The 26,538-nt window shown below is 30.1% G+C and overlaps 2 protein-coding genes across 2 annotated transcripts; both read right to left on the bottom strand.

Annotated features, from left to right (window-relative positions):
- Positions 1-7,500: 7,500 nt before the first annotated feature.
- LOC106643988 (aminopeptidase N-like) lies at positions 7,501-10,221 on the bottom strand. Its single transcript, XM_089597769.1, has 5 exons — positions 9,836-10,221; positions 9,308-9,754; positions 8,156-8,529; positions 7,799-8,076; positions 7,501-7,695 (listed from the first exon to the last, which is right to left on the bottom strand). Exons 1-5 carry the CDS (start codon positions 10,219-10,221, stop codon positions 7,501-7,503), a joined length of 1,680 nt encoding a protein of 559 aa, XP_089453895.1.
- A 4,689-nt stretch (positions 10,222-14,910) lies between these two features.
- Positions 14,911-17,875, bottom strand: LOC106643987 (aminopeptidase Q-like). Its single transcript, XM_089597768.1, has 10 exons — positions 17,448-17,875; positions 17,199-17,373; positions 16,934-17,081; positions 16,759-16,840; positions 16,314-16,687; positions 15,953-16,230; positions 15,641-15,828; positions 15,251-15,559; positions 15,113-15,176; positions 14,911-15,051 (listed from the first exon to the last, which is right to left on the bottom strand). Exons 1-10 carry the CDS (start codon positions 17,873-17,875, stop codon positions 14,911-14,913), a joined length of 2,187 nt encoding a protein of 728 aa, XP_089453894.1.
- Positions 17,876-26,538: the final 8,663 nt, after the last annotated feature.

Genomic DNA, 26,538 nt, shown 5'->3' with positions numbered 1-26,538 from the left:
CATGACCATTTCTCTGGTGGCAGTTTGACAGTAACTACTCACAATCACGAGTTTTGGGTCTTACTGAGAATTTTGTTTGTTATTAGAGAACACATTTTTGCAGTATTTTGTAATGATTTTGCATACTTCTTATCATGACAATGCACCCTAGTTAGGGATTAACCAATATTTACGTGAACTGAACGTGAACTTTGATTCGACTAAGTTCGAGTACCAATATGTAACTAATCTTATACTAGAGTTTATGAAGTTACCTTACACACTTAAAAAAAAACTATAAAGTACGAAAAAAACGCTTAAAATGTATAATGGATAATGGATTCTCCTTCAAGGAATGGTTTATAAAGGGCTAACCAAACTTTGTTGAGATTCCACAAGCAATATCCTGAGATCATGTTCATAAATTATTAAAGAAACAAATCTATGACAAATTATATGATATTAGGGAGATTTAGAAGCAGAGACTTTGAACTTTGGATTTTTGCTAAATATAAAAGATACATAAAAGCAGATACATTGTGGACGCGTACGTAGTTAATTTTATTTATAATAAAAATGCAGATACGTGGAATAAGAGTCTCAGACACTCAATGACAAAATCATACAGATAGTTATAAAGACTTAGAGATTAAAAGAATGTAAGCGTCATGAAATGTTAAGAAATTAGTGCATAAAAAGACAGAACCTTAGAGGTATCAGAGCTAAATTAATTTTATAATGATGGGAAAGTGGGAAAGTTATAGAGATATATTGCAAAAGATAAAAAAGATTAAAATCCATAGATCTGTGAATAGAAACTCAGAAGATCGAACTACAGAGCTATAAAGAGAAAGGAACACAGAGTTAGAAATTCAAACATAGGTGCCAGTGTGTCAGAGATTCGGAAATAGGTAGATGCCATGAACATTAAAAACAAAGGGTCAAAGAGAGAAATAGATATAAAGACAAGGATATTAACATGATACGTCAAAGTCATTAAGAAAAATAATGACAGGAAGATAAAAATATAGGAACTAAAAGAGAGAAACCAGAAAACCAAGCACCGATGAGAGCTGAGGTCATTTTAAACTCCAAAATGTGAGTGAATACATTTCTAAGCTACTTTAATCGCTACAAAGTAGAGAAAAAACATTAAATACCATTAAAAAATCGTTAATACATTTTTATGTAAATGTATGTATTGTTACGGATATGGTTTTATGGCTTGGTTACCTTTTTGGCGGAGCGTTTTACTACAATACTTTGGACAGTTTAATTCATTCATTTAATATACCGGATTTACCTGCTCCCCATTTACACGAGAATCCCGGAACTTCTTACATGAGTTCATAATAGTATACAGAGATGTCAAGGCAGGAAATCTGTGTCAGCACTTTATACTTTTTTTATTGTTTCTACATCGATATCTTACAGTACTTATACACTGAGAGCAGGATTTTTTTACTATCAACATACAAGTATGTAATATAACTTTTTAAATTTTAACTGCATACAGACGACATGTTACTTAATAGTTAACATGCCATAGTTATGTTGAACCTGCGCCATGTGACTCAGTGAAAAGCTGAACTTTTGGTATTATTACATCAATCTGAAACTGTGAAAATAATGTATATTTTTTATACAGAGATTGTACTACGATAGGTTTTAATATGCAAATAAGTAGTTACGAAATTTTTTCTCTGTCTTCACCGAAAAAACGACTTTCTTGCGTAATTTCAGGAAGAAAAATGCAACATAACCTCTCAGATTAGAATTGCTTTTACTGCTTATTAGAAAAAGCATCGCGAGGAAACTACCTTACAAGCCAAAGCCGGCAGAGTTAACCACGGAGAAGACAACAGTATAGGGGAGAGCAGCGGGGCACTACCGGCTCGCTAAGCTAATTAAATCATTGTACCGAAATTTTTTTTAATTTAATGATCAAAAATATTCAATAATAAAGACAAATACCTAAAAAATACAATTTAAGCCCTCCATGATTATATTAAAATTAAATGTGCATGTCATTAATAAAAATAGAAACCGTTTGAGAACGGGGCATGGGCCGTCATAGAGAGGTATGGTCCGTCATGGGGTGGGGCACATTCGGCCTGAGGATTACCTGTAAAATGATTTCATGCATCTTCTATTTATATGAATTAGAAATTAATTTATATGTTTATTGAAAAATATTTTACAAAACGAAATAAAGTTAAAAATATGGAATAAGGAAAAGAATACAAAACATAGAATTTATTTCCAAAATTTTATTTTGAATCACATTTTTGGTTTTTATTATTTAGACAATTGAAGAAATATTAATATGTAATGTCTTTTAATGTTGAACAATTTTTATAAATTCCATATTCTATATTTATTAGAAACATTTTAGTAACGATTTTATTAACATATGACTATTTTTACAACAATATTTTATCAAAAATAATCAGTTTTATTTTTTTATGTGCATTATAAAAAAAATTTTTTTTTTTAACAAATATTTGTTGTCTTACTTTTTTTAAATTTACATTTCTTTTATTATAAATAATTATAAATATATTCAAACATTACTTGTCTGTCCCTTTGAAGTACTATTGTATGATGCTGTTACTCTATCCTGAAATATCGTTCTGGGAATACCGAACTCTGATACAGTATTTTTAATTGATTTTCCATCTTGTACTTTTTCCAAGGCTAGTATCATTTGTTCATCTGTCCAAACACACTTTTTGAACTTTTTTTTGTAATGCCTAACCATTTTATAAACACTTTTTTGTAAGAGCTGTCAGATAATTAAAAAAATTGAGGTTAAACGACAACCAAGCAGCAGACGAAACTTTTTTAGTTAAAACGCCTGCGCAACTGTTGCCACGCATCCAGCTCAGGCCGGCTTGTGCCCCACCATGGGAGACGGACTGTGCCCCACACGAGACCTTGTTTAAATAATTTATATTATTTTTAATATTAGGTCTAAAAAAAAAAAAATATCTGGATATAGTTGAAAATTCAAATTTTCGAATATGCTAACTTTGATTTGTGTTACCTAAATATTTCAGTGTTGAATCAGAGACTGAAATTTTCAAAAAACTCATACCAAATACCTATTAAAAATTAAATCAGTCTTCTGTAAAAAAATCACTTTTTTCTCCTATAACTTTTGGAGAAGAATTAAATGAGAGCATTAAATAACCGATTCCAAATAGATTTCGTTGGCAATATGCATCAGTATAAAAAAAAATTAGGGTGTTGGAGTTACCCGACGGACGGCGCATACCCCGCTCTCCCCTACTTTTTTTATAAGCAGTACATGCAATTTTTCACCTCGGAGAAATGTTGCACATTGCTCTTTAAAAAAAAAAGGTAATAAAATCATACTTTCGGCAGATGTATGAGAAAAAAACTAATTTGTGCTCTGGTTATAACTATTATACATCCGTCCAATTCATATACATAAGTGTTTAAAAAATGTGCACTGCTATACATAAAACATTATTTTTTATTTCTTTGTGTTTGGTCCCTTAATACTTTTTCTACTCTAATATCATTATAGCAATGTAAATAATCTATCCCAATGAAACAAGATTACGTATAGTCCTCTATTTTATACAAAAAAAATGTAAACGAAATTCGCAATTTATCAGTTAGAGTATCATTTTAATAATGGCAAAATATTATAATGAAATAGATATTTTAACTGATACAATACGTATGGTTTCGGGATATACATATTATACCTAAGTTAGTAACTATCATACGACGTTAACTACTAAAAAATCCTTCTCTCAGTGTACCCTATGTACAAAAACACATCCTCGTAACAAAATCAACTCCCAAAACTTTCAAGTTGTATCGTCCATTAATTATCTTGATACTTTTGAACGTGCAAGTTAATAAAATCGATTAACACGCGGCCTCGCGCGCCCGTGCGATCGCTGGAAACTTATAGCGAGCCGAGATGATCAACTAAATTAATTAGAGCTCAGCGAAAAGAGATAGATGGGCCAAAGAAGAAGGAGGAGCTGGGGTTACGTCTTTGATGTGTACGTATGTACAGACACACATACACCGAGGTTAACTTGAATTTACGGAGTGTGCAATGGAAAGGAAAAGGGAAGGAAAAGAAGGTGCGCCGCGCGATAAGTTTGCCGATAAGGCGTGTGCACGAGTGGCTTGTGTGTATGTATATACCTTCCTTCTTGGAAGCCCCTCACTCTCCCACCCACGCTTTTTCTCTTATCAATCACGTACTTCGAGCAAAAAGGGACGAAAAGGCATGGGCGCGGGTACAGGTATATAAAATACACGTACGTGTAGACACGGAGCGTCAGGGTGTAATGATTTTAAGAAGCTGATGTTGTTGGCCGGCTTTTAATGGAGTTTGGCGAGTCGGCAGCGGATGCTTTCGCTTTTGCTTGGACGGACTGACTTTGACGGGATGTGTGTGGTCTCTGGTGAATTAGATTGTTTCTTTTTTTTTTTTTTTTTTTTTTTTTTTTTTTCGTGTACTCCAACAATACTTTGGAGTTGTTTTCAGCCTTGGACATAAGACATTGTAACGGTCAATATCAATTTTTTTCTACATTTATTTTATCACCCAACTTCCAAAAAGGATGATTTAAGTTTGTTTTTTGTGTGTTTGGATGTATGTATGCATGGATGTTTTTTTCATCAGCGTAATTGTTGTATTTTTAAAGATACGATATTGAACAGGAAGCCATTTATCAAAGCGTATACATAATTGAATAAACTTTACAGTATAATAATTAAAAAATTTTTTTAAAGTAGTTTTGAATAAGTAGACTCTTATTCATTTACGAAAAGATGTACGACGTGGATTTTTAAATTTTTAACAGAAAATGTATAACATAAAAGGCTGAAAAAAAACTGTCAGGTGACATTCGCACAATTTATTGCATACGTGTAGAACGATGCTGGTGATGAGTAGCTTTACGTCACAATGATCGATAACAGATAATTCGGAGATGATATTCATGTCATGATTTGTTACTAAGTTTTAAGAATCATTTCAGTAATTGCTTAGGTTCAATGTCAGCTCTAATTCAGAAACGTAGCAAACTATCTGTTAATTCTTCTCTAGAATCGGTGGTTGACGTAAGTAGCATTGATTATCTCTCCTATCTATTGTGGAACATCAGAGGTAGATACACATAAAGGTCAAGTGGTAAACTGCATTTATACTGTAATACATCTTGAAAACCTGTAAATTTTTGTCATACCAACAGCTAGGATAACATTGTGGGAGAAAAATGTAATAATCCAAGAGAAATTTTGTATTGATCCAAAATTCGTATTTGTTCTTATAGAAAACATAATCGGGTCCGTTTTTATTTGTTATTTATTAAAACGTTTTGTACATTGAAATAAAACACTTCAAACGTATCAAGTTTATGACAACACACATTTGATTCAAATTCCGAGACCAGAAGATGGTAAGGTTTGAAATAATCTTCTAACTGTTTACAACATACTCTTACACTACGAAAAAACTTACCTTGATAGTTAAAAATTCGTAAAATTAAAAAAAAAAAAAGAAACAAATTGGATACTGACACCCCCAAAAGGTTTTCAATACAATACTGATGCACGCATACATACATTTCTTCCCTCTCGAGATTGACAGCAGACACATTTAACAGCAGTTCAATTAACCAACTTAGTATTGGTAACACAAACTGTTATCTTTTTTTAGAAAGCGTGAACTCTATCAATCACTTGCACGAGGTCGCTCCCTTTCCTGCGTCAGTTTTATTTTTTATTTTTTACAAAACGTAATCATTTAACAGTACATCAAACGCCAGAACTGTTTTTTCTCTCTTTTGCAATAAATATAGAAAGACATTTAAAAAAACCTTTGGTGTATGCTCTTATCTACAATTGGCAATTAGCTGGTTTTGATGGTTTTTTTGTGTCATAGCACTGTAAACGTCTTCTATCGATTTATCTCTGCTCTCGAGTTTATACGCACAATAATTACCACCCATGAAGAGTTTTTTCATTTATTTGAAGTTTACTCAGAAAATAAGAATATTTTGAGTAGTGAATAGTTTTATTACACCAGAATAAAAATAGGCTTTTTCACTTGTTTTTAATAACGTGACTGCGATGTAAGGACGCACTAACGAAGAGATTAGCTACCTTACAAATATTACCTAATTCTTCCTTACTTTAGAGTCATCGCAACGAGATCGTGGTGTAAGATATCGAATAGTTTGTAGCATTTGTAGGGAAATAATGCAAGTTTGCGTAAAATATTTTAACTCGTGTTTTGCTAAAAGGGGTGTTTAAAAACGATTATCTGCTATTGGAAACACTAAGACTAAATATAATATTTTATTTCATATTGTATATTATAACAATACAAAAAATACTTAATTTTTTTTTTTAATTATCAATAGCAAATATCCCAAAGAAAATAAATTATGGAACAAAACGATCAAATTTTTTATGTTGTAAAAATACTCGTTGTAAGTTATGAATTTAAATTTTTTTTAATTGGGGATACATATTTTTTTTAAGTGAGCACAGCTTAGGGTACTAAAAGGTAGTTTAGTGTTTCTAAAATAATTATAACAATTCATTCACACAATTTGAATGAAATTTTTGTAATTAATAAAAAACCTTTCTAACTGTAATTATTGCAATGATAACAGTATAATAGTTGACTATGGCTACAAGTGTAAAAAATCAGTTGGCGTGCTTACACAAAAAACGTCTGAAAAGTAACAATAGTCAAGTGCGTGAACTGCCTGAATTAATTTACAATGCATTCATTTTTATTGCAGCAACTTTTGAAAATCTCTTTTCATTATCTTTTCATTTTTTTTCAACCAATGAACCTTTTTTTTGGACTCCCTAATACCTCTGTTGATTGCGTCTTTAAAAATCTTTATAAATTTTGTCGTTCCAAGCTGTAACAGACAAAAAAGATGAAAATAATAAATGAATAATACGCTTACGATGTATCACTTACTTTATCTAAATCCAATGATGAAATTTTCTTCGCAACTTCTTCGAAAACGTCTTCTAACTCGAGTATACTACGAGATTTTAGAAAAATATTATTAAAAAATATATCGTCAGTTTAAAAAATGTTTCTACAGATTAGGCTACATACTTCTTCTTATTGATTTCAGATGAGGATAAATGGTGGATAATGAACTTGAAAACAAAATCCACTTTATTTTGTTTGAGTATACTTAAAAGAAGAACACACATTTCCGAAAAAGAAGACCGATTCATTAATGTCACGAGGTGATTTTTCAAAACTTTTTCGTTGTTCACACATCCCAAAATTAACAACACATCGGTGAATCTATAACTGTCGTAATTATGTTCTAATTCATCAATAAAAAATTCATACAATCCATCTAAATCTTGAGTCCGTTGTAGACCGTAGCATATTAAGGTATTACCTAGTTCATAAGTCCTAAAGTAATTTTTTTTTTTCTATAAGTTAAACTCATCGAAATAAAATGAATAGTTACGGTAAAAAAAAAATTACACATCGTTCTCTGGATCCAGCAGCCATTTTTTATATTTTTCAAGCGATATCTCCTCACAATATGAGTGACCCATTCTGCAAGCCATAGATAAAGCTTTTTCTCGACATTTTTTTTTAAAAACATTATAGTTCTCATTATCGTGGAAGCCAATTGTCTCGAGCATTAGCTGCATAGTATTCAAGGCATATTTCTAAGAGAAGAAAAAACTTGGGATGAACAAAATATTTCCTACGTAATTACCACTACTTGATGGATTGTTTGAGATATAGTTGACGTGTAAATATTGCGTTCACCTGAAATTTTACGTAGTGTTGTGTGCCAGCTAATTGATTGTCCAACCAATCCAGTACAAGTAGACCAGGATACCATGGCAGACAATTTGTTTCATTTTTCAAGTAACTGTGCAATCTCAATAAGATATTTAAACTGATTTTTTCTTGTTGAGCTAATACGAGAGCATCTTTTAGTAATTGAACGCGATTGAGCAAATGTATATTTTCCCCATGAGGTGACGATAGGTACTTGATAATGAGCTTCCAATTTTTTTTATCATAATTAACTACACAAGGACCTGATAATTTTTTTTAATTTACAATTGACAATTTCGAAAAGTTTCTAATTATTCATGAATAGTTCAGTTATGAACTTACTTAAAAAATTTTTGTTTAAGATTATCCAATCTAGAGGTTTAATGTCGGTATTAATTGTCATTGAACGACGTGTCAGCCAATTATCCACTGAAGTGTTTTCGAAATTGAGTTTTTCTTTTGTGGCATAGCTTATAGGTATGTTCCATTTGTATTTCTTATTGCTTTCTTCATTACTCAAATTTTCAACGAAAAAAATTTCTTGTTTCAACTTTATCTCATTGGTCGAATAATTTCTCTTTACGGTAACGAGCGGGTAGCCTTTAAAACCAAGCCAAGAATCGAGAACTAATTTTATTTGTAAATCTATGCTTATTTCATTTAAAACTTCTTGAAATGCTTGATAGAAGTCATCTATATTTACACTTTTATGATATCTATGAGAAAATATAAACATGTTCTAACTTTTTTTTTTTTTTTTTTTAAATACTTTTAAATAACTAACTATTGATTTTTGGAAGTAACTTTGTAATCCTTTTTGAAACACTGGTTCCGTAAGCATTTGTTGTAACATTCGTATGACAAACGCCCCTGAAAACACAGATAAACGGTTTTTTTCTATAATTGCAATTAGTCATAGAAATGGATGATATAGGCTTGCAATTACAAATGAAACATTTTTAATGCAGCTTTAATTTACGTGGTATCTTTACGATAACTATCACACGACAATTTTCGAGCCATATTCTATAGTGGATTATACTATAATACCTTATATATATAATACCTTACCTACTTTGTAAAATATCGGTAAATCATCTATAATGAGATGATTCATAGCTTCAAGTTGAGGCTCAACCTAAAGTTTATTGTGCATTATTTATAAAAATATTTTTTTAAGGATATTACAACAATATCTATTATAAAATCTAAGAAAACTTTTTTACAAGATAGAATACTACACCTTTTCAAGTACATAGTAAGCCAAATAGGCAGTAATACTTTCACTGAACCAAATTTGTTTTTTGGACCTCAAAGAAGCAACATTTCCGAACAATTGTTCTGTTAATCTATGGGCTACATTTTTTGCACACAAGAAATACTTTTCTGAGTCTATTGATTCGAAAATATCATCTGATCTTTTTATCAAAAAATCTCAATTATTAGATTATTACGGAATTACAGTGATTGATGAAATTTTGATTACATTTTTACCTGTAAATGATCAAACCCTGACGTTGCATCGTTATCTCCCCAGGAGATGGCAGGATGACTTGATCCAACTTTCCAACTTCTAACTGTGTATTGGTGTACTTCTCCAGTTCCTTATAAATCTTTGAACCCAAATTAAATACTACCTCATCGTCATAAAGAAATTCTTGAGTTGACCACAAGGTGAAATTTTTCGCTTCATTACTAATTTTCTGGAAATCGGAAACAATAAAAGCCAGGTCGTGGATCAACATTGGTGGAGTCCTCAAAAAAGTTGTTACAGCCATTGTTCCAACATGAGTGACGTTTTTAATAGGCATGTTTGAAATGGCTCTATGATTTCTGCTGTGAATAATCACAACATCAAAGGTGGCCTTATACTCTGGTTGATCAAAATAAGGCAACACTAGACTCGCATACGATTGATCCATGTATGTAAGGATGTATGGACTAAAATACAATAATTTATTGAGATAGTTATTTTATGACTTACAACGTTTTTAATACGTAACAATCAAAAATTAAACTTACACTTCATCATACTCTTCAGAATAGTAAAATGCCCAAAATATACCAGTATTAGTTTCGTTTGAAATAGTACCAGTATAATTTATGTTTAACAAGAACTTTTCGGCAAAAAATTTATCTTGAGATCTTGAAAAGTGAACTGAGTTCTTATTCTCTTCAAATGAAACGCTAAAGTCATCAACAATCTTTCCATTTGCAGTTTTCAAGGTACAGTTTTCTCTTTTGAAGAATAATTTTTGAGAACGTATTGATATTTCTTTTGTAGGTTTTCTAACTTCGAATTCAATTTGTGCTATACCCTCAAATGTTAAGTATTTTTCAGAATTTTTATCATCAAAGTGAGGCGTTATAGAGATCTTGTAATTTATAGGCTTAATCTCTGAAGACATTCTAGTTAGTTGTTTAATGTTTTTGGTTTTTTTCACTCCTTTTGTATAAACTTCACCACATAAGCAGTAAAATATGGTAAATACTATAATTATCTTCAACATTTTTACGATTCTTCTTTGCTAAAAAAGTAAACAAGAATGTCACTTTATAAAAAAATACTTAGTATATGCACATTTATCAATGAATGAAATTGTTTAAATTTATCGAATGATACAAGGGGAAGCTGGTGCCTTAGCAATAATTGTAATAACCACAGTACCAATGTTTACAATACTGTTAAAACAAATCGAGAATTAAATTCTGATGAGGGTATTCCGGAAATTTTCTCTGACATTTCTCGAGAAAAAGTACTCTATATACTTCATTGACCATTTCAACGTGTATCTTTAACTTTACTTGCTACGTATTATCTCAAACAATCATAAATGTCTTTTCTCGTAATTTTTACAACTTTTTTTTTCTACAGTATAACTAACACTGACATTTTTTCATACTCGACAAAATATTTTTTTGTAATAAATCATGCAAACCATGACAATAGATTCACTAGAATATGTCACAAAATTTTACTACAGCTAATTACAAAAGAAGTAAAAAAATTGAAATGTGATACTTTGAATCCAAGTATAATACTTTATTCTAATCTACACGACACTTCTGAAATTGGGATAATATAACCTTTCAATTACGATAAAAAATAATACTACAGCTTTTCAAAGAATTTTTTATTTTATTGATAAAATAATGGTCAAATCAACAAAAAATGTCTCATAAAATCCTGAGTTACAGACAACCCATTTTGCAATTTGTGACCGGATAAATCGGTCACAAAGGCGCGAGAAACATATCAAGTGTAATACGCTCTGATAGAAATAGAGAAAGCTCAAAAGTTAGGAGAGAGAGAGATAACAGGAAAGAGAGAACTATTAGAGGGTAACGAGAGTATGGAAGAAGCGGGAAAGGAAAAATTGAAAAGAACGAAAGGGAAGAGAAGTTTGAAACAAGAAGAGAGCTCAGTTCGCGATTAGCTGCAAGGCGAAGAGTTGACCGAGGAGGTGTAAGGCAAGGAGTGCGGATCTATACGACTTAGACCAAGACGTGATTTTGCACCGAGGTAAAAATTGGCAGAGATTTTCCTCGAATTTGCCTTAACGTATTGACGAATACGCATCTTTGAACGAAAAGATAAGAAATCGTTCCAAAGACGGTGGACTCAGAACCAACCTCAAGCCAAAGAATTATTAACCGGCAGTTCAACGCAACCACCAAGATTACAACAAATTATCCCACACAGAGAAGGTACTCCTAAATACGATTAATAAAAAGAAAAGAACAAGTTCTCTCTCTCTCAATATTGAGGTATATAATTATATAACAGATAACAATATGTTGTAATAATTGAGTGCGAATGTTTCATGGTGAATTAAATAACAATAAGTAAGGGCGGAAGTTTTTTTGTCCATTTTGTAAAGCTTTTTCTTTGAAATTGTATCATTCGACATTCTAATAAATATCAGGTTGGCTGACCAACTAATCTGAAGTAATTTTAAAATACGTCTTTTATTTTGAGTTGCGTTTTGGACATTTAGATATATATATATATATATATATATATATATATATATATATATTTTGTAATTGTTTTTTTTTTTGCAACCAATCGACAAACCAGGGAAAAGAAAACAATCACAAATTGACTTTCTCAAATCTGTACGACTTGTAAGAAAATTTTTTGAGAACTTGGTAAGTACAGAAGATTTGTCATAGCCCTATATAATTCGGGTACTTGCTGCAATATCTATTTAAGGATACATGTAACATTTTACCTACATTACTTGACCCCAATCAAAAAACGTAAATATGATACAATAGCCAAACGAAATTATGTATAATAAATCTCATTATTATACTTAAGTCTTTTGATTTACGGTATTACTAATACATCTTGATCTACAAAATTTGATTTTAAAAACTTACACAAGTTATTATTGAGGTCTAGTAGAATCTAAAATCAAAGTATTTGTAGCCACTACTCACAAACCTAACGTAGTCTTTCCATTAACTAACACACTTTTTATACCACTGCCTCTAATTACCTGCTCACTCTCCCTCCCTATCTACTTACTGACGCACAGTGGAAAAAAGAACTGACGAAATCATCAAAAACTTTTTACGTCCAAGCAACTTATGGCTCATTATGTTTTGAAACAATAGAACCAAAAGTTACTTTGTTAAAAATCAAGTATGTATATATAATTATTAATATATTTATTTATGTATTTATTTTTGGTTAACTCATTGACCCACATAAGGGCCATGTTCATAAAAAAGTTTATTTTCCTTAATCCACTCTCATACTTATGCTTTATCATGGTTTTACACTTATACACATACTAGCAGTGCAATACTAGTCAACAGTTTTCCTAGGTTAATCCGTTACTTAACATTTTTTTTTATTACCTTTCGTACCTTATTAATTAAAATACTTCCAGTTATAACCAGTTTTTTCTACGGTTTTTCTATTTTTATTTTATATACTTTCGTAAAACTGGTTATACTTTGCATTTCATATCTTACTCTCAATTCTTTATTTCTTACTTTCTGTATCATTCTTCATTCTTTGTTTTATTACATCCCAATAATTTTTACCTACATAAAATCTACCTTAAACTATTTAAAAAATTGTTCCTTTTTTGCTGTATATATTTGTTTCTTTTTGATTTTTTTCTTTCTTATGTATTTTAATCTAATAACATCTGATTTTATTTTTACTTTTTTTATTTTTTTTTTCAAAATTAATAACGTCAATTTTCAAAGTGGTTCATAATTGTATAATACATCAGTCTCTTTAAAAAATATCCATCATGACTAACAAAAATCTAGTTTTGAAACTTACCTATAATAGTCTAATTGTATTTTTTCTACTTATCTCTCTCGTCCCATATCTTCTGTAGCTTAAATTTTGTTTCATTCGAAAAATCATTTTTTGCCACTATTCCAGCTTTTGTTAGGATTTAAAATTTTTGGTTTTTCCTGATCGTGATACTAATATCTTTTGAGTAATGTTTATGTTTATTTTTACCAAATGTTTTGTTCAACCTCGTGTGACACAGCAACTGTAACAGTATTTATAAACAATATTATGCTAATATTCAAAGAGCAACTTTTCAAACGTCTGGATGCAAGGTCCTTAAATAATCGAATATTATGTCAGAAGTCAGGCAGAATATTTCTTGATGAATACTATTAAGTTATTTAATGTCATTTTATTACAGTGCTTGTTTTCTGTGAGACGGAGGTCTTGGTGACTTGAATAACCAACTACTCAAATAACTTATGGTTCTTATATGTTGTAAATGTTTACCCATATTTTAACAGTGCTAAATTCGTTTTAAACATACTAAGCAATAACTTCATCTGAGATCTTTGTCTCAATAGCAATGTGTTAGTACAACTATATGTATTATATGCATAGGTATAATATCTGTGTTTAATCTCTCAATTTTGTATTTATTCGATCGTTAATTAAAGATCTCACAGGCATCTAACAAATATTTCGAGGTGACCAAAATTCAATTTAAATTTTTAGCGTCTTCTGCGTAAATTTTTACAAATATTTTGTAGGTCAGTTTTTTAAAGTACGAAATAAACCGCAATTTTCTGTAAAATTAGGTATTGAGTAGTAAAATGATGAAAATTTTGTTGTAAAATGCCCATTATTTTATTCCTATGCACCCTAGATCCACAAAACGTTTACGAGATCGTTTTTGGGTACTTATAATCTAATAGATGTTGAATTTTATCAAAATATTGTAAGTCAATCACTATACGACATTACTACCTCAGCAAGAAAAAACATGGTGATAACTATACGTACGCATATGTGTAATTTAATTAATCAATTATTTTTAACATGTGAGTAAAAGTCTTAGAGTACGTTTCCATATTTGGTCTGTATTAGGCTTCTATTTGTTACCTATGTCATTAAATGAGTTATCTTGGTACCTATCTCATACATATTGAGGATTTTAGGATTATTAAAGAAAGTCAGTTAAGGATTATTTAAAGTTGTTGTATTATATGAAAATAATTTTTTTTTTTCAACTTATTAAATTAGTAGTACATGAATATTTGAACTAATTTACAATGATTTTCGCACATTTATGCAGATTTTGTAAAACTGTATGAAAACACGATGAATCAAACTATCTAGCTCATGGTTAAATTTTTTGTTGTACAACAGTAAATTAAATTATATCTGTATGTGTTTCGGAAATGTTAATTAGGAGGTAAAAGTTATTAATGAATTTTCTTAGAATTTAATTTTTTTTAAATGTAAAAAAAAATACGAAAATGCAACTAAATACTAACTTTTTCCCTTAACCTCATCGGTAAACACATATTTTATCAGTTCTATCAACTAAATTGATGCAGATGACTTACACGTTTTCTCATTTTTTTATAAAATATACTCTTTCAATCAGTTAGTCAACTCATACTTTTTATGTTCATTGCATATTCTCATTCTGATGGAAAAACTTTAAATCACAGCGATAGTCATAACAACAGTTCAAGTTTCCACATTAGCTATTATTTAGGAATTATGAGTTCATCAATGTCTTTGTAAAACAAATAACCAGCAACAGATCTTTATCTAAGTCAGTCTCATTATTTATTAAACAATGTATTCACTTTGATCGCAGGAACTTTTTAATGTTCTTCCTTGTAATCTTGGTATTTTTTTTCAACCATTTCACCCTTTTTTCGGACTCTTTCATACCTCTGTTAATTGCATCTCCAAAAAACTTCATGAACTGGGATTCTCCGAGCTTAAATAAATATAAAAATTAGAATATCAAATAGTTTATACATAAATAATGTCACACTTACGATGGTTTGGACTGTTGGTAACTTCTTCGCAAGTTCTTCAAAAACATCTTGTAACTCAAGGACGCTAAAAATGTTTACAAAAATATAATGAAAAATAGAGAATCTATTTGAAAAATGAGTTAAAATAAAACTCCATACTTCTTATCAAACTCAGGTGAAGGTAAATCTTTGATAAGAAAATCAAAAACAGTATCGATTTTATTCTGACGAAGCATACTTAAGAGAAGAATATTCATTTCGGCATAGGAAGAACTATCCTTCAATTTCAGAAGATAATATTTCAATACGTCTACATCTTTCATACATCCCAAAATGTCCAACACTTCCGTCAATCTATAATTCACATCACCAATTTCCAACTCATCAAAGAAAAAATCATACGATTCATACAAATCTTGAGTATGTTGCAGACCGTAGCATATTAAGGTATTCTCCAGTTCATAGAAGCTAAAATGGTTTATTTAAATGTTTCATAACATGAATCTATCATGAAATATTAAATTTTCAGAATGAACAAAAAAAGATTACGAATCGTCTGCATCGTTCCGCCACTTCTTATATTTTTTTATAGATATTTCTTTGCAAGATGAGTGACCCATTTTACAAGCTACAGATAACACTTCTGCTCTGCATTCCAGTTTAAACGCATCATCTTTCTCATTATCCTCTAAACCAATTGTTTCCAGCATTAGCTGCATAGTATTTAAAGCATATTTCTAAAAAGAGAAAAAAACTGTGATAAATGTATTCCTTAGACAATTGCTACTAGTGCCTAAAAGTTACTCTAGTTGAAAAGATTGGGTACTGTAAAATCCTTACTTTACACTGTTTAAAAATTACCTGAAGTAATGAGTGGAGTTCTGTGTTAGCCAGTTGAACGTCCAACCAGTCCAGCACAAGTAGACCTGGGTACCATGCCAGACAATTTGTTTCCTTCTTCAAATAGTTGTATAATTGCAATAGGATTCTTATGGATAATCGTTCCGTTTGTGCCAATATAAAGGCATCTTTTAACAATTGAACGCGATTTAATAAATGCACATTCTCCCAGTTGGGTGACGATAGGTAGTCGATGATAAGTTTCCAATTGTGCTTATCATAATTAACTATACAGAAACCTAACGATATGATTAAAGAGTTAAAAAATTTGAACTAGAAACTGAAGGCTAATTTATAAACGATAACTGAAGTATTAACTGACTTGTGAACTGTTTATTGATAATTATCCAATCTTGAGGTTTCACGTTAGTATTAACGGTCATTGAACTGTCAGTTAACCAAAATTTGACTAATGTGTTATTAAAATCCAGGTTTCCTTTACTAGCGTAGTTGATGGGAATATTCCAATTCTGTTTTTCACTTTTTTTTTTATCGTTTGTAATGTTAACAAAAAAAATCTCTTGTCGTAACGTTATCTCGTTGGTCGAATAGTTTCTCTTTATAGTAACAAGTGGATAGCCTCTGAAATAAAGCCAAGAATCCAGAACTGGTTTTATTTTCAAATCACTTTTGTTTTCATCCAAAATTTCTTGAAAAGCTTGATAGAAGTTATCTAAATTAGCATTCGCATAATACCTATTCAGAAAAAAAAAAAAGATTTTTTAACATTATCCTTGCCAAGTAATTATTGTGAATAGGCTACTAACCCTTTTTTCAAATAATTCTGTAATCCCTTTTGAAATACTGATTCTGTTAGTATATGTTGCAGCATTCGCACGATGAATGCCCCTAAAAATATGAATATACCTTTTTGTTTACATGTTCACTTCAGAAAATTTGTATTGCAGTTTTCTATTATAAAAAATAATCTTTTCAACACACCTTTAATATGTAATGTATCTTTATAAGATGTATCACTCAACTCTGGAGTCTTTTTTTGTACTATTTTATATTTATTCCAATCACGAATGCTCGATATTGGTAGTTCATCTGCGATGAATTGGTTCATAGCTTTAAGTCGAGGCTCAACCTAAAGACATATACTTTTAAAATTTATTTTAACCTACACACAATATACTTTTAAAATTTTTGTCGAGAAACATAAAAAACAATTTTTTAAAATTGACAGAAAATTAGAGGTTTGTACCTTTTCTAGTAAGTAATAAGCCATATATGAGGCGATGCTTTCAACCAGCCAAATGTACTTTTTAGACTTCAAAATGGCAACATTCCCCAACCATTGCTCTACTAATCCATGAGCTACATTTTTTGTACATGAGAAATATTCTAATGACGTAATGGGTTCTAATACATCATTTGATCTTTGAATTGAAAAATTTTAACAATTAAATTGTAGGAAAATTACAGTATTTGATATTATTTTAATGTACGTTACCCGTGAACTATCAAACCCGGATAATGCATTGTAGTTTCCTCAGACAACGGCAAGATAACTTGATCCAACTTTCCGATTTCTAACGAAACGTTTGTGTATTTTTCTAGCTCTTCATAAATCTTGGAACTTAAATTTAAAACTACATCAGCTTTGTTGAGAAGTTCTTTAGTCGACCATACTGTGAAATTTTTAGCTTGAATACTTATATTTTGGAAATTAGAAACAACAAAAGCTAACTGGTATACTGGCATTGGTGGAGTCCTCATAAATGTTGTTTTAGCCGTTAAACCATCATAAGTAACGTTTTTAATGGGCATACTCGAAAGAGCCCTATAATTTTTACTATGATTAATTATCATATCAAAGGTAGCCTTGTACTTTGTTTGATAAAAATAAGGCAACACTAGACTCGCATATGATTGATCCATATATGTAAGGATGTATGGACTAAAATACAACAATTTATTTAAATAATTACTATGTGACTTTAACATATTTTTAATACGTAACAATCAAAAATCAAACTTACACTTCATCATACTCTTTAGAATAGTAGAATGTCCGAAATATGCCAGTGTTAGTTTCGTTTGAAATAGTACCAGCATAATTTATGTTTAACAAGAACTTTCCTGCAAAAAATTTATCTTGAGGTCTCAAAAGGTGTACAAAGGTCGTATTTTCTTCAAATGTGACGTGAAAATCATCAACAATCTTTCCATTTGCATTTTTCAAGGTACAGTTTCCTCTTATGAATGATAATTTTTGAGAACGTAATGATATTTTTCTCGTACGCTTTCTAACTTTGAATTCAATTTCTGCTGTACCCTCAAATGTTAAGTATTTTTCAGAATATTCATCATCAAAATAAGGTGTTATCGAAATCTTGTAATTTATGGGCTTAATAATCGAAGAGATGCTGATTCTTGACGACCATGTATTTTTTGGTTTTTTGGTACCTTGCGTACAAACTTGAGCATACAAGCAGCAAAGTGTGACTAATGCCACAGTGACCTTAAACATTTTTTTCTGTTCTTATTTGCTGAAATCATAAAAAATTTACTTCATAGATTAACGCTTTGTGAGAACAAAAATTATTAAGTATTATCTAACAGTCCAGGGTGCAGCCGATGATGCAATTGAAATCGTGTTAACCACAACAACGGTATATTGGTGTAAACTTTAGCATGGTTACGTAATGATTCCATTTAATCCATTAGATTAGGAAATTTGCTTGTTGGCATTGTTGAAGCGAATCATTACAAATTCATCTTCCACAGTAATAATTTTACAGTAGTAAATTCTTTTTTAAAAGTAATATATTGTTACACGAGAAAGTAAGTGAATTATAAGAATACTGTTCCCAAGATAATCAAGGATAGAATTAAAGAATTTAAAAACATTGTTTTCAAGGTAAAATTAAGAAATACAAGAACAAACTTATAATCGTAGAAACGTAAGTATAGAAATGGCATCACAATTTCATCCTATAGTAAATGTCCCTAAGTACTATTATCTACGTCTCACTGAATTACGTTTTAATTTTTCTCATACTTTTAATTGTTACTGTGACTCCGTACCAGTCTACTTATCTTTAGATCCTTAATCATACTTATTTTTTTTATGTCACGTATTTTTATTTATTCTGTAACCTTAGTTAAGCGAAGGCAGGTTTACTGGGACAGATCGAAATCCGGACCCTATACTGGGACAGACCAACATTATTGACTTTATGGTACCTAGATTAAATTGGAAACAAAAAAATATGATTACATTCTGAAGCTTATTCGTTATAAGAATTCATGCAAATATTTATTCTCATAAAATAAATAATTCCAAAAAAAAAATCATATAGAAATTTCCGTAAGGGCAGCCTGCTTGTACGGTCAGTTTTCATGCATTAGAAGTGAACGCGAGAAACTGGATTTAAGTATAAAAAAATTGAATTAAAATAACTTGTCAATATTTTTTTTATCATACTATACCTCTTCTACAAATTTTTAATGCAGTATTGCTATAAATAATAATTATTTATAACAAAAAAAGGGTGTCCCAATTAGCCTTTCATGTTTGAATATAGTACCCAACGCTGGGACAAAAAAACAGAACGCGCCCCAGTTTACCGCCGACTTGCTCGAGTAGGAGGCTAAGTGGGACGTATTAAGTTGGCGTGGAATGTTAATCATGATGATAACTGTTTACTGCATGTGTCTTTGTCCAAATGATGTTTTTTATGCATAAAAATGTGTTTGACGTGGAATTATAGTAAGGTTGTAGCCGTATCGTACCTGAGTATTAAATAAACAACAGTAAGTGAAAACATAACCTCAAAATTGGTATGGCAATATTAATATGTAGAAATAAGTATGGATGAAAATGTTTTAAATACTTATTGTTAATCTAATTATTTACAGAAATTGCTTATTAGATGTAAAAAATGACTCCCAAGAAAAAGATACCAGAAATAAAAAAATTGAGTTAATGAATACAAAGGAAAAAAATATAACTAAAAGTAACAATAACAGTGCAATATTAAAACAAAAAGTGCTATTTATAATTCATCTTATTGAAATTTTAAAATATACTATTGTTTGAATTATTTATTTTATTTTATTCAAATAAAATATATCAGAACATATGAAATCAATTTTTACCATCCCAAAGTTTAACACTAAAGACAAAACAAACAAAAAATTCAGATGATATTCCAAGGGCTTCCGTAGTTATCGATTTAATAAAAGCTCTCGGTGAAAAAGAAGAAGAGAAAAAAATTTTAAAAAAAATCAAACTCTCATAAATAAACAAGAAAAATAGAAAAAAAAAATTATCAAAAGAAAAAGAACAGGAAATCAGAAATATTAAGTCAGAAATACAAAAATTAAGCAAATCCATAAACTCAAAGGATAGTAAAGACAATAGAAACACTCTAGTGGACAAAAAAGAGAATTAAACGAAAAACTAGAAAATTGTGGAAAAGAGCTATTAGACATGGAGATGCAGGCCTTAGTTAAACAAAGAAAAATTAAAGAAGAAAAAAGTTAATTTTTTATAATTATTCCTTTGCAATTTCGTATGCTTTGAGTTCATTCAAATAAATATGTATAAACCCACTACTTTTTTGGATAGTTTAATTGTTTTATATTCTCATTATTTATCTGAATTGTGATTTGTCCCACTATTGGTTCCTTCATGTCCCAGTATAGGTCCATGCTAAAATTAATGTGTCCCACTACTGCTCACTGACGCAATGTAGAAAAAGTTTTTTATCCTAATCATAAAAACTGATTAGCACACATTTTTTTTTTGCTTTTAATTATATAAGATTCCAGCTTTAGGTTAAAAAAAAAACGGGTATAAATAATCTTATTTTCTGTCTCAAAAAATCAATCGAAAAAATGGTTGCCGAAAACTGTCCCAGTATACCTGCCTTCACCTATAAATTTGAGATTTAGAGGTGTACATACTCTAAGTCTGAATGAATTACTTCTGGTGTAAATCAAAAAATGCTCGTCTTTTTCTTGCTTCCACCTTTTTACCAATAATTTAATAAGTCTCTATGTTATCTACTTCAGTCGTCACAGCAACCACAAGAATACTTATTGACAGTAATACTCGTAAGTTAGAAAATTGTGTTTAAACTTCCAAATATGTAATAAACCTCTGTCGTGGTCAACCCAAGCACTTGTCAAACGCAGATAGATATCTTTTTTATTAATATTATACTTAAAAGATCAAATAAATGCAATATCAACATAGAACGACTTCTCTGTTTAATTGTAACTATTACAATAATTACCAGGCAAATATAGATGCATTATTAAAAAACTTTTTTTTTAAATCCTATGCAATGCAAAACTGCAGATAACAAGTGCACTAATTAAATGAATTTATAATATGAGAAATCGTTGTTTGTGTAAATTCAACAGCTAATTAGGATATATTTTAAAGAAAAAGACACTTATTTAGAGAAAACTTTTTTTTTTCTTTCATCCAAATTGAAATAAGCGGTTTTTTTATCAAACTGACGATATTTATAAAATATGCATAGACCGTCCTTTCAAACTCGTATGTTATAATAGCAAAGGTATGAGAATTTCCTATAAGATTCCTCGGATAAAATGCCTGTGAGTCATAATTTAAAAAATTTTTTTTAAAATGTACTTTAAGATGACATTAACATGTTTTTTAATAATTTCTAAAAGGTTTCTTTTCAAAATTCTGTGCTTGCCTTCTCATCAAATTGTGGAAAAGCAAATTATTACAAATCAAACAGTTTAAATTATTTCGAAGTAGTATATAAAAATGCATATTTATAATATGTTTTATTCACATAAGCTAACGTAGTTGAACGTAACGTAACAAAGTTTTTAAGTAATCACTGCAGAAAAATAATGAACAAGGTATCTAATCTAATAAGTAGTATAGAACATTCCACATTGAGGTAAAACTGATCAATTCTACGAACATTTTATTTTATTAACTTAAATTTGGTAAAATAAACAAAAAAAACTCTCGTAAATGCACGATATTTATTAGCTAATACCTTAAGCTTATAAAACTTAGAGATTTACTTCGTTGAATAGCATAATTTAGGACGCACAAATTAAACTAAATGCGTTTTACAACAGCCCCTGTTTGAAGTGACTGACTAGTTTTAATTAAACGACAGTCTGATTCTACTGGATGAACTTAAAAAAATTATTCTTGAGGTCGTTAACTTGTCATATACAACCATATCTTATTTTTTTATCGTTGAAACAGATATTTTAAGATAATAGCTCAGTTTTCATGAGAAATTCATAGTGACGTCAAATATCAGTTATAAATTCTTATATCAGCGTTTGAAATATGCTGTATTCCTTTGCTTTTACATTTACTTTTTTTTCACATTGAACACATTTGTGAACAGTTTTTGAGTTCTGTCAATTATGCCATGCATATATATGTATACACCCGTACGTCTAAGCCTAATTTGCTGATATTTCAAGTTCCCTGAACACGAAACTATAGGTATAGTTTCACTAAAAACTGAAAAGGAGGAATTATTGTTTTTTAAATTTTTACTTTTTAATCGATGTACCTCATACAACAATATACGTTATTTCTTATAATTTTTCTTGGATGATGTCATGAATGAAAAAATGTTTTCCAATCGATATGTAATTGGATTTATTTCACCATGTGAAATGTTTTTCATACGTTTTTAAGATACGTTAAATTCTTAAATGATAAGTGCAAAGCTTTTTTTCTACAAGAAAAAATAATTTTTAGTTATTAATCTGGTGCAACATATATTAAAAGTTAATTTTGGAAAAAGTTTAACGAGTGGAAAAAGTTAATTTTAGAAAAATTAGTAAGATGATCATCGATAATTCACATTTTACTAACAGATAACAAAAGCGTATAAAAATAAAAAATGATTCATTAAGCTTGTGTTAGCATATAACTGTTTGTTCCAATATGAACAAAATAATATAATAAGAGTATTTAATTTACGGTTTTAGTACTCATAACGGAGCAAGTTTACTTTTTTAAATTTTCTTACTCACTGTTTTTAGCGTAGAAGTTCAAAAAATAAGGATGATAGTTTTAATTTTGTTGCAACACCCGTTTGAGAATATATCTTTTGTTTTCTCAAGATTTTTTTATCTCAATCAATGAACGCGAGCATCACGCAATACCCAAATAAAAAATATATATTATAAATCTTATTATCTTGTTGAGTCTATAGCTAGTAACAAAAAAATTGTTTAACTTACTTTACATCAGTGATAAGGTCAATAACCGCAGTATTCGTAGTTACTACACTCACAAACCCGCAACAGTCTTCTAGTAGATTAAGACCATCATTAACGCTACGTCGTTTAATTGCCTCCTTATACTTTTCCTTCCTACCTGTACCCACCAATGCACAGTGGGAGAAAGAAAGCAGAAATTATTCGCCTCGTGACAGACAGCGCCTCAAACAATGAAGTTGTGAACTTCAGCTTTGCTTGGCATTACGTTAGTTTATCTACAGTACCTATATTTAACCAACAGTTGTAGAGTCAGATTTATATCTCATGCTAAGATAGGCCACACGTTCTCAAGTTTCTCGTTACAGGGCACTGTTTCAAAATTATGCTTAAGGCAAATGCTTAAGGCATTTTCAATTTTATCATGCAACTACAATATAGCATTGCAGAACAAACGAAATATCACCTGAAATGTGAGACCAGTTGAAACATTATAAAAAAATTAATATACCGAGGCTGGCCAGTACAAAACTCTAAGCTTTCATCGAATCTTCCGATGATTTCATAACAAGTTACTACCACCTATGCTGATTACATCTCCAACGTTATGCTCACACACTTATTTCCAGTGCATATTGAATACCCAAATTATAATTGAACCTAAAAAATTAAGAAAAACCACCCTGTAGTACCGCTTTCTTCAATAGCATAGTATAAACTAGTGAATGTCCCTTCAGGACGTTCATCACAGATAGGTTTTTACGGCAAATTAATATTATTTAAACGTCAAACATATATTTGAAATAGCAAAAAAATACCGACAAAAAATTGATTACTTTTGGATAAACCTATCAAATTTTCAAATAGAGCCGCAAGTTTGTTTTTAAATGAATTTAGAAAGAAGAGTGTCCTTAAGTCAAAAAATTATCTCAATCTGCACGAATAGAAAAATAGTGAAAGAACAAAGCGCAATAAAAATCTTCCAATCAATTCATGAAATACAAAAAAGTGTTTGAAAAATTTTGAAAATTTTGAACAAAATAGAAAAAATTTTATGAATGATTATTTATTTATTGTTAAAGTAACAACTTCATGATAAATATTTATTAGTACATAGGAAAGCTGCTCTGCTATAATTGACTAATTTCTAAGTTGAAAAAAAAATTATTTAACCAAAAAAGTTAGTTTATATTCAATGAACAATTCGTTTATTAATTTTGTTTATAATCAAAATAAATCAATTTATAAACAACAAATGAATATTTATATTGAAAATAAGTTACAAACCATGTCATAAGAATAAGTAATCGAATTTCCAATATCGGTATCACTCATAGCATAGTGTATATGAGCGAGCCCCAGGCTCGTCTTGTTAGCTCACAAAAAATATCATACCGTACACAAAAACATACTCCCATTAAAAAAAAAAAATCATTTTAAATACTACTTACATTTCTATTTAATCAAAACAGATCCCATAATTACATCAATATTAATTCCTGAATATTTTTATAGGATTAGTAAACATCGGAAAATTCTATACAGCACCCACTGATTGAGTAAAAAGCCGAGTAATTATACTTTGGCGCGTACAAGGCAAAGCGTGAAGACGAGGGGCTCAATTAAAACGCACCTCCGCATAAAATGGCGTAAAGCAACCTAAAAGGATGGATTTCTCATTGTCACCAAGATCTGTGGATTTGCGGCACGTGTCGTTGATTCCAGTCGGAGACTTAGTAGGTTTCTACAAAGCGCGTCGGATAATATTTGGGAACAGAGAAGGTGCATTTCGCGTTAGCTTGATATCTCTTGACATTCGCAAGTACGTGCTGGGATGGTTTCAATAGAAGAAATTTTCATACTAGATTTTCAAAAGATTCTCGGTTCAATGTACAGGTTTTATCAACAAGCTTGAGTGCATAAGTTATACAAAGTAGCTTGTATACACTAAGAGAAAAATATGATAAATATTGCTGTGCTGGAATGGTAATCTGGTACTGTTCGATCGTCTAGAGACTTTTTACTAGTGAAACAATAATTTTTAGTGTTTAGTGATTTTTACTATTTGTACAATAGAAATTACTGTCCCGAATGGTAAGAATTCGATTGGCCAAAGTAAAAGTCCCTAGACGGCCGAATGACACCAGATTACTATTCTAGCATAGTAATTTTTATTATATTTTTTTCTCAATGTAATGCTTTGTCATTTGGTCTGAAAAAACTGGTATCTATTACTAAAAATTTCAAAAGAAACAATAATGTAATATTTTTTTGGTGTTCTAAAAAGTTTTAATGATAAAAAAAATACCTCGGACAAACCCTTAACTTTTACCAAACGTGTTTGTTTTTTTAAAATTAAAAGTAAAATCGAAATTTTCGGAATTTTTATGTATTCATCCAGCCTAACAATTTAAATTTAAATTTGTGATGAAAAAAGCTTCATCATGACACTCATGTTACTTACGATAGCATATAGCTATTCGTGCATGGATCAATAATACTTATGTATTTTTAATATATAGTATGTTTACAAGAAAAAAATATACACATACAAAATTATAAAGCAGCTCTATACGTATTATCAATAGTGCGAATTAAAATAAAAATCAACCCATATAAAACCTGGGAAAAAAATATCTGGGTGCATGAAACATTGAGGTACCGACAAAAAGCAGCCAAGATGCTCACTTCGGTTACGTAAACGCTAGAAAAGCTTCTATCTAAAAAGCCACGGAAAAATTTCTATAAAAATTTGAATAATTATTTGCATGCAGACGTATAGAGGGATTTATTATGTGGCCAGCAAATGCGACGAGGTTTTCGCTGCAAGAAGCTCCAATCCGGACTTTGTTTAAACAGGGATTGACCACGTCCATTTGGAAATGTTTGCTTCGCGTATCTCAGCATAAATCGATTGTTTTCTGGCCACGTGATACTGCCAGCTGTAAGTGATTATTTGGGATATTTGCTTGTGCGTGTTTGAGCTGGATATTATTCTATTATTTTTTATAATTTCTATCACTATTATAATAGATTAATACCTAACATTGAAGTCCTGCGTAATGGTTGTCTAGAAATGTAGATTGTAAAACAAGCAAGTACTCGATCATTAACCCAATAAATACTATACTTGATGTGATGTTCTGATTTTCTGCGTAAAAATAGCTTTGGTTTTACTCTGATGACATACATTTTTTATCTGTATTTTTTATACAATTTTTTATAACCTATGATACCTTGACACAAATGATTCTTTTACATTACTTGACAGTTTTTTATAATATTTATTATTTAAAAAATCGGTTTGTGTCAAAGGACATACGACCATTAATAATATTAATTATCATTATTATTATAAT

This window comes from Copidosoma floridanum, unplaced genomic scaffold, assembly GCF_036245765.1.
Source record: "Copidosoma floridanum isolate Cflo_tuat_1 unplaced genomic scaffold, Cflo_Japanese_pri ptg000035l, whole genome shotgun sequence".
Classification (NCBI taxonomy): domain Eukaryota; kingdom Metazoa; phylum Arthropoda; class Insecta; order Hymenoptera; family Encyrtidae; genus Copidosoma; species Copidosoma floridanum.
Note: the sequence above shows the minus strand (reverse complement) of the source record. Positions and strands in the feature narration are given on the sequence as shown.

What these genes read in the sequence shown, in the direction of transcription:
- LOC106643987 (XM_089597768.1), bottom strand. Translation starts at nt 17,875, where the DNA reads ATGGATCAATCATATGCGAGTCTAGTGTTGCCTTATTTTTATCAAACA. An exon ending in CTTATTACTTACTAGAAAAG is followed by an intron (nt 17,082 to 17,198) that starts GTACAAACCTCT and finishes ATATGTCTTTAG; the next exon opens with GTTGAGCCTCGACTTAAAGC. An exon ending in TCACCTGAGTTTGATAAGAA is followed by an intron (nt 15,177 to 15,250) that starts GTATGGAGTTTT and finishes AAACATTTTTAG; the next exon opens with CGTCCTTGAGTTACAAGATG.
- LOC106643988 (XM_089597769.1), bottom strand. Translation starts at nt 10,221, where the DNA reads ATGTCTTCAGAGATTAAGCCTATAAATTACAAGATCTCTATAACGCCT. An exon ending in TCTGAAGAGTATGATGAAGT is followed by an intron (nt 9,755 to 9,835) that starts GTAAGTTTAATT and finishes ATTGTATTTTAG; the next exon opens with TCCATACATCCTTACATACA. An exon ending in CTTAAACAAAAATTTTTTAA is followed by an intron (nt 8,077 to 8,155) that starts GTAAGTTCATAA and finishes AAAAATTATCAG; the next exon opens with GTCCTTGTGTAGTTAATTAT.